Source organism: Lytechinus variegatus, chromosome 1 (genome assembly GCF_018143015.1).
Source record: "Lytechinus variegatus isolate NC3 chromosome 1, Lvar_3.0, whole genome shotgun sequence".
Classification (NCBI taxonomy): domain Eukaryota; kingdom Metazoa; phylum Echinodermata; class Echinoidea; order Temnopleuroida; family Toxopneustidae; genus Lytechinus; species Lytechinus variegatus.
In genome coordinates, this window is record NC_054740.1 from 89,534,794 (window position 1) to 89,553,064 (window position 18,271).

Consider the following 18,271-nt stretch of genomic DNA (forward strand, 5'->3'; position numbering starts at 1 on the left):
GTGCTCCGAAAACAAAGTATAAGTGCTATATAATTGTAAATAGGGTTTGATTGACGTGACACTCGTTTCCTTTTATAGTTGAAAAGGGCATTATGAAAAAGGGAAAGCACAATGTAGCTATGTAGGCAGTATCAGTTGTCTTCCTGGTAATGACGAGTCATATGTATAGTGCAAGTCTTTGTACATACTAATGTTTATTCACAGTATGTATGAATGTAATGTAGATTTATAGAAATTGAACAAGTGCACTCATAAATATCTTTCTAATTACAAGTTGGATTTCATCACTTGCATTCTATATTGGATTTTATTGTGATATAATGTGATTTTTAACAACTTTGCAATCATTTACATCTACCTTGCTTTCAAGTACTAAATGTATTGTTTTAATTTTCTACTTAAATATTTCATAGATTTTTTTAATTCTCTTATATATTTTGTACATTTCCTTTCATGAACTTGACGGAAAATATTTCTTGTGCAATAGTAGTGATAATATCAAGCTCTTTCAAAATTAGATAAGTCTTGTAAATATTTGCCTTGTATCTTGGAAAAATAATATAATTTAACAGGGAATATGAATATTTTTTATACAGATGTGAGAATGTACAAACAACTACACATTTGGCTTTACAATGAGTCAAAGGCTAAAATCTTCTTGGAATTGTAAATTCTTGTAAATATCATGTAATTATAATAATACATGTTATTATGAAAATGAAAAGGACAGGGGTGCAGTAACAAAGTGGCCACAAATGTGTATGCTAAAATGCAGTAAAAGACAATTTCTGTAATGCAGTTGTAATTCAAGGTTTGAAAAATTACAATGATGCAAAGGAAAGTTTCACACTCAAACATGGCACTTTGTACATAATCAGTTCTAAAGCTAGTTATTTTACATGTACAAGATATTTCATTTTGTCTTCGTAAACATGATTACAAAGAAGTTTGTTTTCCACTGGTAAAATTATAGTAAGATGAACATGCATGAACAAAACAAAGAAACAAATTACTGAGGTATGAATTTTTAAGCAGATATAACAAATCATCTAAACAAAATTGAGTCCAGAATACTTATAATTATTATTCAAATATTATGATTTTCATTAAATTATTATACCCATTTTCAAATCATTATTGAAGACACATCTTTGTTGGGAAGTAATTAAGTACATATAAGCAAAGTGCAGTAGAAATATATAGTGACTTTGCTATACAAATCCTTCATCATCTTCGTTGCAACACATTTTTTAGATGCTTAGAAATTAATCAATCAGGATTATAATCTGTATATATGTAGACATAGATAACAGACAAATTGATATTTGAAGTTATGTATTTTCTTATTTCATTATACTATGATATTGTGTGACTAAACATTCTTATTTGCATTTAAAATATTCATTTGTGGTTTTGACTGAATAGAGAACAATGATTAGTGTAGGTGTTTGATGTCATATAACATTCCATGCTTTTATTTATAAATCATCAATTCAATCCTAGTGCTATCACATCATCCTATTGAATATCAATAGAGAATAATAAATTGACTAAATGATTAACGACATTTGCTTCTATGACAATACCTTCCTTTGATAATACACACGTTAAGCCAAACATTAACCTACTTTACCTTAACCTTAATCACAATCCTGACATAATTCTAAACTGCAAACCCTATAACAACCCTCCTCCAATATCTTCAGAGATATTGTAGGAGGAGCAAGCATCAGAAGATCAAATGATGTGTTACCCTCGTTGTGATATTGTAAACCAAATCTATTCTAATATTTTGTGAAATGAATTAAATTCAGAAGTAAAATATATATCTGTTATATTTCTTTTATTCTTTAGAGTGCTTGACCCATATATGTATGACATCAAGAGAGGTATACAACAAGTATGTTAATAATTCATGTTTACAGCAAACAAGAATTTCTGTATAACTAAATATTACCTGGCTACACTTATGTTTTATGCACCCACCCCCTTTAAAGGTTTTTTTTTTAATATTTTCTTTTTGTTCCTAACTACCTACGTATATTGACTCATATCCTTATATCATAGATAAAGAAGCTACTACGTACGGTAATTGCTTTTTATAAATATGTAATTAAAGCTACTTTTAAACTTATTTATTTTCAATTTAGAGGATCTGGTTTTATAAGACCTACACTTTGAATCCTATTCATTTATGTAATATGTAGAAAACACTGGATGTAATGGCAATTTTTTTTCTTCAAATTTTGCCACCATTTTGGTATTTATCAGAGAGAGGTGAAAGTTTGAATTAAGCTTTAGAATCATGTTTGACTACATTGATTCTGGATTTTTTTAAATAGTGGTGCATTAGTGCTTCTAACATCGATACTGTGACTTCTGACTGAAGAATGAAATTATCATTCAGCCTTTTATCTTAATAGATTGTCATCAGTTCACTATCCATTTTATCAACCATTTCTCTTTCCAATCCTGGGACCGGTTGCATAAAACTTTTCACCTGAGAAAACTCAGGTTATTTTTACCGGGGGTTTTTGCTCTGTGTTAAAGTCAACGGCAGAAATCATGCTAACCTTTAGTTTCTAGTTTTTACCAGAGTTTTCTCAGGTAAAAGGTTTTATGCAATAGGCACCTGGAGTGTTTACATGCATGATAGGAGTCCTGTTTCACAAACTTTCTGTTAACTTCCTGTACTGATGCCACATAATTTGATTATTTTTGTCACAGACTTCCTGCGATTGTTGTTAATAACATGTTATATGAATTTGGATCCAGAATCCCTTTTTTTTTGCATTTAATTTACAGGAACACCGTATATGAAAAGATGATTAAGATGTTCTTGTTCCATCGATCATTAATGAAATTTGTTGTAATGTATCACAGAAATCTAAAAGCATATGGGTGCATACAAATATTTCAAATAAGGTGACCTATTAACAAATTTCATTTCATTACTGGTGATTGATAGTAGGCTTCAGACCTGTCTGCTTTTGGGAGAAACAGATCCAGTAGGAGAATAGTTCCAGTTTTGTTTTCTCCTCCTATACGGTAGTGATCTTCATTGATGTGAACCACATCTATGTGCTTTATCGCTGATTTGCAGTCAAAGGACGCCATCAACTGTCGGGATGGAAGATGCCAAGCCTTAATAGTGCAGTCACGGGATGCTGTAACCAAGTAACAATCGTCTGCTGATATATGCATATCTAGGATTGCGTGGGAATGTCCATCCATGAAACTAAGATCGAGAGTAAAACAAAGATCTGTCATCGTTAACTGAAAGTTGAGACCACTTGGCATTGTAATTGACTTTAATGTCACTGAAGTTGAGCTTTATAATTATAGCTAATCACTAGAAACCAGTTTATAGTGGCCAACTCCCACTCTCTACACACAACATCATAAATATTTTCTTTAAATTTCCCCTCTAGATTAAGAAACGCCATTGTTTGACATTAACAGTGGCGGACCATGACCCAGACTAGACAAAGCATTGGAGGGGCACAGCATTGTTCACAAACAATATAGTGCCCCTCCAATGCTTTGTCTCCTCTGGGTCACGGTCTGCCACTGGACATATATTTGTTTGGGGAATTTGATTAAATTACAAAAGCGAATATAGGGTTGGACACTTGAAGGAAGAAGAATAAAGGGTGAAGTTAGTAGGTAAAGTAAGAAAGACAGATAACTTACTGTTGGTCTGTTTCATCTGATATATTCCACATATAGAGCTGTTTACTTCCTGAATGTGAAGCTGTGATAATCCTTCTACCATCATGCATAAAGATAGCACACGTTACCTCTGATGTATGTACTGCCAAACGTTGTAGCACCTTACCAAAAGAACCATCAGATGAATCCAATGACCAGAGTAGCGCCTTCTTGTCATTTCCTCCTGTGACCGCATATTTACCTGCGGAGATGATATGCAATTATAATCTTTAAATTACATATACAACTCAAGCTATAAAGCTATGACTTTTCTCCACTCTATTGAAATTGAATATGGGGCTTTGATTAAAATCTCGTACAGCAAAGTCAATATTTTGCATAAGAAGTTTATCCAGGAAGACAATCATACATGCAGATATATTTAAAGTTTTATTAAAGGGAAACATATATTTCAGCTAACATGAAAATTTGCCTATGACTGGTACCAATGACCTTTGTCTCATAAAGATATAAGTGTGACTGAAATCGCACCTAAATGCCGACACATATCCCAAATGCTACGCGCAATCTTCTTGATCAATTAGTTTGCGTCCTCTTCGCATGATCTGACCAATGCGGTAATGCCTTCTAAGCATTAAGTGCGACTCTAAGTCATACTTAAATCTTTGTGAAACACCCCCAGGTCTATTGACTATTCATGGTTTGAGATAAGGATGATTTATCAAATAATAGGGATCCAAACCACTTTATTTTGAAGACATATAATAAACATCATTTTACTCAGGCATTAGAAAAATTACAAATACTTGTTAAATTTCAAGCAGTACAGATTTCCTCAGCTATGTTTGAAAAATGAGTATAAAATTATTATGTTCCATATTTCATAAAATTATTATGAAATATAAAGATATAGTGATTTCATCAGTCTCCTCATTTGCATACTGTCCAGGGCTCTGTTGCCTAAAAGATACCATTTTGGTAACTTCGCCGTCTTGTGGTAACTTTCAAAATTCTTGATTTTGATTGGCTGTTGGGTCATGTGACCATGTTAGTTAACATTGGATGGCAAAGTTACTATAAAAGTATTTTTTATGCAATGGGTCCCAGAATGTACAACTGTTTTGTGAAATTAAACCAAAAAAAATTCAAATGTTATTTTTTATTTTACATTCAGTTTGGATGAAATTTTCAGTGTCATGCCTGTTGGATTTTTTCCTTTTATTCAAATCAACTTGTAGTTCAGAGGATCTATCCTTTAAGGACTAGAAGTAAAAACTTCAAATGTTATTACTTTTTATTTTACATGCAATTTGATGAAATTTTAAGTGTTACGCTTGTTGGATTTTTTCTTTTTATTCAAATCAACCTGTAGTTGGCCGGATGGATTGTCCTTTAAGGACTGGGAGTCTGGACCCCTCTATGTTGGCTTTGTTAGATGAAAGAGAGCTTCCACACATCAAAGTCCAATCTGGACTAAGTTCTAAAATCTGGACTACTTAGAAATATTCTAAAGGTACATTGCACATGTAAATCTTAATAATGCTCTCAATATTATGTATAGGAAAATTGCACAGTATTTGTTGTCATTTTTTCTTTCAAGTGTACTACTAATGATTTTGTTACAATACAAAAAAGTATTAAATTTACCTCAGATGTGAATGTAGTAACACCCCAAACCCATAAACAAACAGAGCAATGTTAGAGACTGCTCTAATGGCATGAAAGGAAAAGTATATAATCCCAGAGTATGAACAAATAGAAACACTTCTTACCATCATCAGATACAGAAAGACATCGTATTGATGTCCTGTGCTCTTTAGCTGATAGCAGACATTCTCCTGTCTTATATTTCCAGATGTTCAGCATACCCTTACTATCTGCTGATAGGATTAGAGTGTCTGCTTCTTGCTTTGTCACTTTCACAAGTTCAACAGAACCTTTGTGCCCTTAATTAGGAAATGAAACAGAAATCATATTTAGGAAATTTTGGAAGTTATTAAAAAATAATAAAAGTCATTAGAAACATAATGAAACTCATTAAAGTAAAACATTAATCTACTGTTTGATTTGTATCCAGGGAAGCAGGTTTATGTCAGTGTAAAATAGATACCTCAAATTGATTTCTGATTAATTTTTCAATCGTCCATTTTAACAAAACTTAAAATTTGTTCCAATAAAAATTTCAAATGGTCATATTTTTCAAAGTTATGTATTAATATTTTTTCTTTATGAGGGAATATAACAAGAATCTGTTTATGTTATACGACCGCCCTAGTGGAAAGGTGCTAAGGAGTAAACCACACATTGCTTATAAATTAGGACACGACAAATGGGGGGGGGGGGTTTCCCAACCACATGTCATGATCTGCTCCCAAGTTTAGAATTACAAAGCCTTTGTGGTCTCAGTTTTCAAATAGGCATACCTTTAAAAAATCCTTTCACTGATATGCTTTCACATATCTTCTTTCATGCAAATTATTTGTAACAAAGGTTGGATTTCCCTTACATTTTTTAGACACACACATAATTACCTTCGAGTGTTTTCAGACATGACTTTGATTCCAGCGACCACAGTTTAACCGTTGTATCTAGTGACCCTGTGATGATCTGGTTATCATTACCTTCGATAATACACAGAACATCCTTGTCATGACCTTCAAGATCGAATGTACTCTTCCTGTCCTCTGATTGAACAACATCCCATACACGAACCACACCTTCATCGACCATTCCACCCATGAGCTTCTTCCCATCACTGCTTATCAAGAGAGTGTAGGCAAAGCCAGATTCTTGGCGGATCACCTGGCAGTCAGAGAATCGTGAGAACTTGACAGTACCTTCTTGTCCACTCGTAATGACTGTTGATTTGTCAGGTCCAAAGACAAGTCCAAATGCATGCTCTTTGTGCCTCTCCCTTTTTATCACCTGTGATGTGAAAGAGAAATGATCGACAATGCCTGAGATTAGGTGTGATACTTTTTTTTAATGTAAAGCTAATCAACTTCCAGGCCTTGCTTACCATATTTCGTTTGTAGTCCCATACTTTAGCACTTTTATCATTAGATGCAGAGTATATTTTCTGACTGCTTGATCCTGTTACATCTGTAATCCATGATGAATGTCCTTCTAAGGAGGTGATGAGAGAATTCTCAGTGTGGTCAGTATTCAGACTCCACACATTCAGGCAATCATCCTTTGATCCAGTTACCAGAATCTCTTGTGAGTCAGCAGCACTCTGGTCAGCTTTACCAAACCATAGAGATGTGATCATCCCAACATGACCTACATGTATAAAATAAAGAGGATATATCTGAGATATATCTCCATTCTTGGGGAAAACTTATAAACGAACTCCTTAATAATAATTTAGTTTCCATGTCAGATTATTCATGTTATAAGTAGATGCACCTACTTTAACAAAAAAATAATTTCAATGCACCTACATGTACTATAACAGAAGATTTATCTCAAAACGCAGAAATCTAAAGGTTTACAGCTTTCAGAGAGACCATTAACTACAAAATTACGACTAACCTTTGAAGGACAATATCGCCATTCCTGTCACCATATCCCAGATGTAAACAACAGAGTCTCCAGAACCAGAAGCAAGTCGGTTTTCTGACAAAATCAAGAGGCATGATATGGCTTTCTTGTGTGCTTTGAGAGTAATGCTTGAATTGTGTTCTTCATGGAGATAGCTTGATATCTTGATAGTTCCATCGTAACTTCCTGTGATCATGGTCTTATTCATTGCTGAGCGAGTTGCTTCCCTGATATCACCAGCCCTATGAACCTCAAAACTGTGAATGCAGTCCTTGGTATTGATTGACCATCGTCTGATACGGCCATCTTGACAGACGGACAGAATCTCAGAATTGCCTTCGAAAAAGGTAAAATGAACAGCTGCAGGATGATTCAAGCTCATCAAGAGTTGCCCATTTCTCAAATCCCACAAGTACACATTTGTGCCCTTTTCTGCACCAGCTACAGCATGACACCCATCTTCTTGTATCCTGCATGAGCTGATAGCATGGTTCTTTCCAGTTTCCAACTTGCAAACCAGTGACCCACTACAAAGTGCGAACACACCAAGCACTTGACAACCAAAGACAACATGTTTCTCATCAGGGCTCAGAACGAGTGTCAATTTACCTGAAGCTTTTTGCTTAGCTTTTATCTCGAGGGTGTGAATGAGTTCTATCTTTGGTTCATCCCATACATTTGCCATTGGTTGTCCATCATTATCTTTACAGATTGTTACAAGCATGCCTTCAGAACATGCATATCGAATGGCCTCGACTCTATTTGGATGACCTGCAAGAGATGCTTTTAACTGCCCTCCAGGAGGGATAAGACATGCACCTCTGGGAATTATGAGAGGCAGAGTAGTTGTTTGCATCCAGGACTTGGCTTCTTGAAGAAGTCTTCCAATATTTGGATATACATCCACAAAGTCAGTCAATCGACCAATTAACTGGCCTGCCAATGCAAACGGGTCCTCCTTGATATTGCTCCCCGAGAGGTAAAGTGCATCTATCAGAAGAGCGCTCTCGTCATCATACTGCATGAAGTCGTCTATAAGTTCCATGAAACTTAAAGCTCTCAACTTGGCTAAAATCCATTCATAGTTGTACATCACATACTTAATCAAACCATTTGGAAAGCAATCTACAGGTGTACATTGCATGAGGTGACATGGGAGTTCTTGCAACTTGCGCAAATTGAAAACATCGTCTCCGAACATTAGTGGTTGAGATGCTGCTTGGCGATCAGCCTTTATGAATTCCTTCTTACGACCATGTAGTGTAATTGGTTTGATAGCACCATCACTATACTCTCCCCTAAACATGTCAGCAAGTAGCTGGTGCCTAGCTACTTTGGTAGAAGTGTCGCCAAGATACATTTTCTGAGCAGTTTCAATGAACTGTCGGTGATACCAAGCAAGCACAGTCTTTCCACCTGCTTGACGTTCAGTAATGAATTCGTCGATGTCCAGACGTAACCTCTTCCAGAGAGATGGAGGAATTCGAACAATGTCTTCATCAGGAGGATCCCAGTACTGATAGACATCATTGAGGACTTTGTCATCACACGAAAGGACATCTTCTATCTCTGTTTCTGTCAGACCACTCTTTCCTGCTGTCAGATAACCAAGAGCATGGGCTACAAAGAGTCTTCCATGCCGATCTTCTAGATCTTTGAACAAGGACAAGATAGCTTCAGAAATATTACCAGGAAGATTTATCTCTTCTATCTTCTTGAAAGATGGCCAGCTCACAAATTCTTCAAACAACAGTTTCAAGAACAAGGGCTGAGGACATTTTATGAAGGCATCTGTCACAATGTCGACTTGCTCATGCGTCAGTGTTCTGTCTCTGCTCTTTAGCAAACTCTTCATGATTGCAAGACCATTATCTTTTCCCAAAGGGTCCATTTTAATGTAGCATCTGTTATCCTTCAAAGCCACTTTAATATTTTTAAGGCATTGGTGCTCTTCTTCAAGCATGGAGACAACAATATGGGTGTTTTCATGGAGGTGTTTGGGTAACCAGTTCATCATATGAGCATTATTATTGGAAGCCAGTTGGTCAATGCTATCTAGGAGTAATAGAAGAGGCCTTTCTTTGGATGGAACTGTTCTGATCAAGTTGTTGAATGTCTGAACTGTTTCTGAGAAATCATCCAGGTGATCATCTGCAGGTTGCTCCACTCCATATGCAATGCAGATCTAGATAAAATAAATCATGAAAGAATCCATGAAATATCCACTGGGTATATTAATCAACTATCAGACCAATTACAGTTGCTCTGGATGGATTCGAATATTTATTCTTAGTATAAGATTGTGTGAGTTATACACTGGATCTTTCCCATGCTATTTATGAAAAGACTTTGTTCTGGTGGTTCAGAGAGTTTTCAGTGTGATTGAAGTAAATGAAAAATAATTCTATGGTTATGAAATCCATGCCCTTAAGAATACAAAAAATACTTCGGACTTATCAATATTATAGAAGCAAATGTGAATACTTCGTGGGTTGAATGACTCCAATTCTTTAAGTAACTTTCAATGAGTAAACGGAAATGGAAAATAAAGAAGCTTGTTAAACGTTTAATTTCAGATGAGTCAGCTACCTGTCTACATATGCTTTGAAGGGTCATGTGTATTGAAGATGTCTGTACTGACGTTCCAAGGAATCGTAGAACTGTCACGCAATTCCTTCCAAAGAATTCTTTGCTGCGTTTGGCTACCATTGCCATGATAGAGGTCTTTCCTGATCCGGACACACCATGAATAATCAATGGCCTTTCAAGATTAGCTGTAAGGCAAGCCTGGATTGAACCGATCAAATCCTCTCGTCCTTGAAATGTGCTGCAGTATATAAAAGGGAATAAAAATCAGTAAATCATTTGCATGTCATCATTCTGCAGTCACGAGCTAGCTATAAGAAGTTGCAAACTTGTTGAAAGGTCTGAAGTTCGAGCTCCGATTCATGTTTCACTTTTTTTTCGGACCCTTTCTGGTCGGTCAAGCTAGGTCTGTCCCAGATATTAATATATAAATTTTGAATTTGTGTAAATACCCAATTACTTCTACTCATACCAACACGTATACCCTATGTTGCAATATTTCTGAATATGTTGCACCATATTTCTGAATATGTTGCAACATTTCTAACACTGTTTTAATTCAATACCAAATACTTTCTGATTGAATTATTATATGCACTCAGAACTTCTATGTCTAATTAGTTACATATTTCTGTTTGTTTCTGTTTGTGGTAACTCCCGTAGGAACTCGGCAGGACAGCATTTTGCTGGTAAACGCCAAGCTGGTATAAAACCAATTACCTATGAAACATTTTACGTCTCGGTTAATCAGTCAGAGGCTGACGTTATAGACGACAGATATCACTCTCGGGCCTTTTTATCAAAGTGGAGACAATAGCAGAGTTGGGATTCGAACTCACAACCTTACGATTATGAGTCCAATGCTCTGACCACTGGACCACACGACCCGTGTGGTCCATTAGTTACATATGCTTTCAGCTAAAGAGCAAGGGCTTGGGCTATACCAACCTGTATTTGATTTTACAGAAGGACGAATGGTGTAGAAGCTCTTTGTACATGTTTATCTGGAGCAAGTCTCTAGTAAACATCTTTCGATCCTGCAGGCTCTTGTCTATCATATCCTTCATCCGCTTTTCAAAGACTTTGCACATGTCGTTCAGATACTCTATGTGCTCCTTACAATCTGTTGGGTCGAAACCCTTCTCGGTCCAGGGTATATTGTACTTCATGACTGAATCAGATGGGACTAAACATGGAATGTATTCTGCCTTCAGTATGGAGAGTTTGTCTTGAGGAAACCTGTTGAATTGGACATCACCTCCATTCCTTGAAGACGAAAAAAAATTGAATGAATTTTTATCCAGGACAGACTTTCCCTACGTTCTCGAGAAAGGATTGAAGTTTTAGAGCAGAAAGCCATCCCAAATGAAGAAGAAACTTATATTCAAACTCTAGCAGATTTAACCAAGTATTCAATATACATGAAAAAAGTAATCACTTATTCATGTTTTTTAGAATTATTTCGTTGATTTATATTTGTCCTTGGACTCCCCCTCCAAACCAGAATATGTTGTACACATTGGTACTTCGGAAGAATGAATCACTTAGTACAAAATGTAGATGAGCGATACTTACTTTATTTCCACGTCAGCATAGTCTGCAACTAAACCTCTATTTTCTCTAGACGGAACAAGATTCTGAATATCTCGTATAAAGAACAAACATGTATCTTGAATGTTTGTGTTGTCTTTCAGGGCATGTCTTATTTCCTCTTCCGTAACTGAACATAATCACAAATGGAAAAATGAAGTAGACATTTTCAAAGAGGGATTACGGGCATTAACACGAAAGGAGTAGACGAGAATAGAATACTTTAATGCTTCAGAAGAAGGTAATTTGTACTCATTTTGAATGGTGGTTTCATAATCAATGAGATAAACATCAAATTGAATTTTGGGTTATTCTTTTAATTTGTGTATTATTGGATCCACTGGAAAGCAATGCATTAGATAGTGACTGCTAGTTAACAGATGGGCAAGTAAATTGTTGTAGTAACATGCTAGTGCACATGTGTTGGCTTAGTTGGCAGATTGTCTGTCTCACTTCTGGGAGGTCAGGGGTTCAAGCCCGGGCCGCGTCAGACGAAAAAGCGTTAAAGATGATACTTGCTGCTTCCCTGTTTGGCGTTCAATGAATTAAAGCGGTACTACATGTCGAACATAATCAAATCTTAAATAAAAGAGTAAAATTCACCGACCAAAATGTTAAACATCTCCCCTGATAAGAAATAAAGAAGTTATTAGATTATGTACTACATCCTGCTTTGTCATACTTGTTTACTTAATATCTGGAGAAAACTTGTCCATGACATTCTAAACTGGTCTAGGTATGCTTAGGAGGTGGATCATGAGGTCTTCATATAATTAGGGCATGTTAGCTAAATGTATGTGAATTGTTTCAAAGCTCATATACTACATTTCAAAACCCCAATATCACTACTTGTATTTTTTTAGAACTTGAAATTACCTGACATGACGAAGGAATGGATTTCCTGTTCGCTGTAAACTTCCCTCGCTGCTGAAGATCTGGCAAATTCGTCAAAGACATTCCTCATCTTGGTATACATTTCCCACCAGGTTCTCCTTGCCTGCCCTTCTTTGTCTGGTTCACTCTTGTTGTGGAAATGTGGAAGAAGTGCTGTGATAGGTCGAAGTGCGTATACAGGAGGAATGGCATTTGCATCCTCTGCATACCACATCTTCAGAAGATTGATGTCGTCTTGGGTTATGCGATCGTTTTGTGATATGATTGTCATGAGCTTCTTAAACATCCGTGATTGAATGGTTGATTTCAGTGGTCGGTAGCCATACTTGTTTCCAAGAAAACCCTGTGCAAATGCGACAAGTTTTTGAGAATTAACGATATTTCTCCAGAACTTTCATGAATATGCTAAATTTTAAGGAAATGATTATGGTTATATCAAGGTAAACCTTTGAGAAGAGAGAAATGGAGAAAGGGGATTTGAAGCGCTATCGCTTTGCCTCCTAGTTTTGTCAATGTAATCGGTTATCATAGGTCCTATACCACCTTCGTTGCATAGATTATAATGAGTTAAGTTGATCAAAGTGTATAATTGATTACCAAAGACAAAGTAATTCCGCGCCTTTTAAAGCTGAATTGATTAACTTAGACCAAGCATATAATATTTGACTTATTTTGCGTGATTTGATATATAGTATTGAGTATTTCATTGATTTCTATGAATTATGTTTGAAAATCAGTTATGTTAAAAACTTGAAATTTTCTCAAGTGATTGTTCCATTGTGTGAAATTAAAAAAATGCAATATTTCTGTCCATAGTGCTGGGTTAGCCTAGCACATTAGCCAATAACCAATCTTACCACAAAGTAAGGTCCCTGAGACATACGTTTACACCTGTCAATTTCATTAAGGCACAGGAACGATGTCAGGTGATCTGCTGTGGCACTATCTCGTACACCCCATCTCATATCAACCACTTCAAACTCAAGCTGCCTCTGTTGACAATACCGTCGAAGCTCTGGAAATACTTCTTGCATCAATTTGTTTCTTTCTTCTTTCATATCTGCAAGATAAACGGTAATAACATCTTATGTAGTCTCGGCAGTACTTAAAATGGAAAGCGTTAATTGCCGGAATATAACGCATTTTGAGAAAGATTTTATGTCGATAAAAATTATTAGGTTTTCCTCTTTTATCTACCTTATTGTGTTAAAATTGATCCATCCATCTATCTATCTATCTATCTATGAACATGGCCCTGGGAAGCACCCCCAAAATTTTCTTGGGGGTGCTGCTGAATTTTTCCCCTTGATTATAGAGATACCATTTGCTCCATTCTTGATATCATAAAGGGAATGGGGTTAGAGTTAGGAGTGTAATAGACTTTTTAGTTCAGAATAATGTTAAGATTTAGGATTAGGGTTTATTTTTCGGAGGTTAGATTTTTTATAGCTTTATATCTATTTCCGCAATCGATGAGTTGTGTGAGTCTATATAGAGCCCCTAAGTACTTTTTACCTGTTGTCACAAAAGCTTTTAATTATAGGCCTATCAATAAAGACATGCATGGGATAGTGTACCTGTTGGGTCTATCACGAGTAATCTTTCACGCTTTAGAGTTCTTTCAGCGACATGTGTAAGACGATATACCAGCAAAATAATGATCACTTTTACTTTACCTTTACTCGAATTTTGACCCAGATTTTATCCATGTTTAACATAATATTTTAAATGAATAATTATTCGGAAATGATGATCGGAATTATAGTAAGAGCCTGAAAAGAAATGAGACCGAAAACTGAGCTACAAGTAGGACTATTGAATTGGAGATATTAAAAAAAAGAGAGTAATCATAGCACCAAGAGTGGAACACTTACGCACACACCCACACACATATATATATATATGTGGGTGTGTGTATATATATGGAGAGAGAGGGGGAAGTGGGTTAATGTATTATCAAAGGAATTTCAAAGGAATGTGTCATTGTACATGGGAACACAATGAAGGTAGAGGGGTTATTGCACAACTTGGACTTTGAATACCCGGAAATTGGTTTTACTGTAAATTTTACCTACTATTAGGTCCATGCTGATTTACAAACACACACACAAAAAAAACATCTGACCTTAATTACTCTGACTCAACATAACATTTGGTGAGGGTTTAAAAGTGTTATTTGTTTATAGAAATATTATATAAGACATTATAGATATGTCAAGTCTTTTGATTTATATTGTAGTACCTGTAAAAGTAGAACTCAGGAAGATCCTCACGGTGTTCGATTCTTGATCGGGTAGGTTTTCAGTCTCACCGTTCACCAGAGACTGGAAGAACGCTGATCTAGCTGATATTGTAGGCTCGTCCGCCATTTCTGTACCTGATGGTACACCTGTTACAAATATACATGATCATATCCGTCATAATAATAATCTAGGCAGATGATTGGTCTAAACTCCGTCATGTGACAAAAGATAATTCTAACCAATGTCACGAAATTGCCAATAATGCCATAAATCCCGACATCTGACGTCACAACAGGGAATAGTAACTCGAGCCGTGACGTCAGACGTAAATATTTCAAAAACTATTTACGGGTTGGCGGGGCTTAACCCAAACTCATGCGCACGTACAAAGCGCGTATGTGATAGTCATGCAGGAACCACATCAAAGCTAATAAAAGTATTAATTAATTGTCTCTCCAAGATTGCTATTCATTCTACATTACTATGTGATGTGTTTAATTCCGATGACGGATATAAATCAAATATACACGGCCTTCATATATATAAATATATATATATATGCACACGTTGGTTGAAATCAACTATTAAACTTTTTGGTTTGCAGCATCATCACCATGAGGTTTCGATCTTTGGTGAGTTGCTGAATTTTAGGAAGTGATTTCCGCTGGTGACAGTATTCGACGGGACATACCTACAAATAATCCCGTTCATCGGGCCTACCTGCTACTGCATTTTGTGAATGAGTTGCGGATAATCAAAAACAACATTCGATTGTTTTAGGTCCGAATTCACCAGGTATTGAATGAAATCTGTGAAATCAAACATTCTTTCAAACGTTAGAGTCTTTTGTCGCAAAGGACTTACCCTTTCTCGTATTCCTATGGCTTAGAGAAATTCCAACAGGGAATAAAAGGAGTCACTTCGTCACTAAAACATTATCAATGAACTGTAACGGCCGACCTTAAAGCCTTCGAAATGATGTAAGTTAGTGAAAATAACTGGCAAGTCACCCTATAAGCATTTTGACTCCCGGATGTCACAGCATAGGGCTAAGGCTGAGTGGTGCATGAGGAAACAGGAGTTAATTCGTCTTCCGTTACCTAAATCAATCTAGAACTATTGACCTATGATTAGTATGCAGTGCTCTTCAGATAAATGGATGGAAGGGGGTGCACAATTTTCTTACCTATAACGGGTAATCAACCTGCATCAAAAGGTAGGGAGTTCAGTAGGCTTTATGTCAAACTTGTACAACCCCCCTTATTACTGTTATACTGTACACGTTTCACCAAAATTGTCATTTTTGTCCAGCCTATCTATAGATCAGATATATATTTTAATGGGATCAAATATAACATAAGACACATCATGGAAAAGAGTTTGTAACATCATTAGAATGGGCAATAATAGATGTTTTGGGGTATGTTTTTAATATACAAAAGGGAGAGTTTACCTTTGTTAAATCACAAATCTCGGTCGAATTGGAGGATCTCTAGAGCGTTATACCATTTTCGACATTCAAATGCGCACAACTTTCTTATCGTTTGTCCTATTGTTCTCACAGTCTCATTGATCTTATCCTCCGATTTTCTGGTTAATATAACCTAACTCGTTCCGATGCTTTCATTCTCCTTTGATTTCTAATTGCGAGTGTGACAAAAATGAAAAAGAGAGAAATGGGAGAAAGCAGGCCGGGAGAGAGAGAGGGAGACTCGTGCCACTGCTAATATTTGTATTTTGGGTGAATGTTGAATGTTAAATGAGTGTGTGTAAGTGTGTGTGGGGGTGCGTAGCCAAGATAATGAAATCGAGTTTTGCGGTTTACCATTCCATTGCGAGTAATGAATTTATAAGTTTGATATCAAATTGCATCAAACCTGATACGTAATTGCTCAGTTCAGATCTACTGAATAATAAACTCACCGACTATGATCAATTTTACTCCACTTACATGTAAAGTTTTGATTTGTAACCACTCCATCAAATTTGGTCTTCTTTTATTATCAACTCCTTTTTAGACCACTTACCATTAAGTTATTTTAACTTGTCATTTCAGTCAATGATAGCTATTTCTATGTTTCTTTAGACAAACCATTTTGGCAAAATTGCATACCCACCCTACTCCATATAAACTGATAATTTTTTTAGTCACTTCGTGCTTTTGATCACGTCGTCAGCAATCGTATCACGGTTGTCTTATTTTTGTTCTCCACAAATGCAATTGAACACAATTTGAGGTGGAAAAGAAATTTAAGAAACCATCAGAGATTGGTATGTCTTCATTGGTTTTAGATTATTTTAGAATGGAGCTCTACTTCCTCAAGTTTTTTTTCAAAGATCATATTAAAAAAACGACTTGGTTGCTCATATTGTCGCGTATCTTGCGAAGATACGCGACAATCAACGGTTATTTTTCGAATCAGTTCTATAAATCGTACTGACAACTATTTATCAGTTGTCGTTATGCATATACGATGGGCCTATTCGCCTCATATTTTGATCCAACTATTATATAAGGCCATATTGCACATATCTAGATCAAGGTCTTGTAATCGGATGTCTACAATGGAACAACAAAATCTATATATTGACAGCTCTTTTACAAGAGAGTATTCAGTTTTGTATCTTTGTTTGATAAAGCGAACATAGATGTTTGATGCTGTCAATTACAAAGCCCTTGAACGCTCTAAAAATGAAATGTTAAATCAACATTTGAAAGGTTGGAGAGGAAACCTTTTCTTAATGTTAAATCAAACCTTAAATAAAGCTGAATCCAATATTTTAAGTGTTGGGTCGAACTATTTGTGGTAAATGCAACGTTTAGAAAATGTCACTCCTCCAACCTTTAAAATTTTTAATAAACATATCATTTTTAAGAGTCGGAGGGAGACATCTCTCGAGATTTGCCTCAATTGGAAATTCAGGTAAGCTATGTTTGCCCTGATTTTTTTTAAATTTCGAATATTGAGAAACCTTCATCCCCATGTTCTTCACATTTTATCCATGTTAGCTGCTCTGATAACATATTAACACAATAAAATTGTTTTTTAGTATTTTTTTGCAATATTCGCATTTCCACCCCAACCTTCGATATGTATTCATCTTTAATTATGTATGTATGGAGAACGAAAAGTAAAAAAAAGCAATGAAAATGAGGTTTCGAATAATATACTTAAACATTTACTAGTAACGAAACTCATACTTGATCAGAAGATGTTCTCACAAATACCAATCCACCGAGGCACACAATCCCTCTTTCCCTCCCTCTCTCAAACATAAAAACACACACACACGCACATTTTTTCAATATCAAATATAGCTGAAAACGCCATCCCGAATAAAGTAAACCTAATCACTAAAATAAAAGTAATATAATGTATAACATTCCTGACGTATACGCTCCTTCCTCCCGCCCTGCCGAAGCCCCACAATCAGAAAAATACCTTGACTTTGCTTTTCTTCCCCCTTTCTTTTTTCAACTCCCACAATAAACTTCATCTAAATGAAACGAGAGGGTAAATAAAAAATGCATCCTAAAATTACAATTTAATCAAAATTTAATGTATTTTTCGCGTTATTTCCATCTCAACACTGAAGTGAAGGTATCTTGCTTGAGCTCTAGAATAAACAATGCATGTTTGACAGAAATCATATACCGGTAGAATTCACTTTTTTTTATTTGAATTTGCACATACAGACACTCCCACACGCTGCCTTTCTCACACAAATATACACACCCACCC

The 18,271-nt window shown here is 35.8% G+C and overlaps 1 protein-coding gene across 2 annotated transcripts in view; it reads right to left on the reverse strand.

Moving 5' to 3' along the window:
* Positions 1 to 780: 780 nt before the first annotated feature.
* LOC121427834 (NACHT domain- and WD repeat-containing protein 1-like) overlaps positions 781 to 18,271 on the reverse strand; it is a 29,100-nt gene continuing 11,609 nt past the window's right edge. The window contains exons 1-13 of one of the 2 annotated variants that reach the window (XM_041624404.1): positions 15,393 to 15,912; positions 14,528 to 14,674; positions 13,143 to 13,345; positions 12,268 to 12,628; positions 11,377 to 11,521; positions 10,750 to 11,067; positions 9,805 to 10,042; positions 7,207 to 9,400; positions 6,692 to 6,954; positions 6,204 to 6,597; positions 5,445 to 5,618; positions 3,694 to 3,913; positions 781 to 3,238 (exon numbers count right to left, since the gene is read on the reverse strand). In XM_041624404.1, coding sequence (XP_041480338.1) covers positions 2,944 to 3,238; positions 3,694 to 3,913; positions 5,445 to 5,618; positions 6,204 to 6,597; positions 6,692 to 6,954; positions 7,207 to 9,400; positions 9,805 to 10,042; positions 10,750 to 11,067; positions 11,377 to 11,521; positions 12,268 to 12,628; positions 13,143 to 13,345; positions 14,528 to 14,654 — 4,932 coding nt within the window. In that variant the 5' untranslated portion in view covers positions 14,655 to 14,674; positions 15,393 to 15,912 and the 3' untranslated portion in view covers positions 781 to 2,943. Of the gene's footprint in view, positions 3,239 to 3,693; positions 3,914 to 5,444; positions 5,619 to 6,203; positions 6,598 to 6,691; positions 6,955 to 7,206; positions 9,401 to 9,804; positions 10,043 to 10,749; positions 11,068 to 11,376; positions 11,522 to 12,267; positions 12,629 to 13,142; positions 13,346 to 14,527; positions 14,675 to 15,392; positions 15,913 to 18,271 lie in introns of those variants that run through there. The other variant, XM_041624411.1, reaches the window with a different exon arrangement.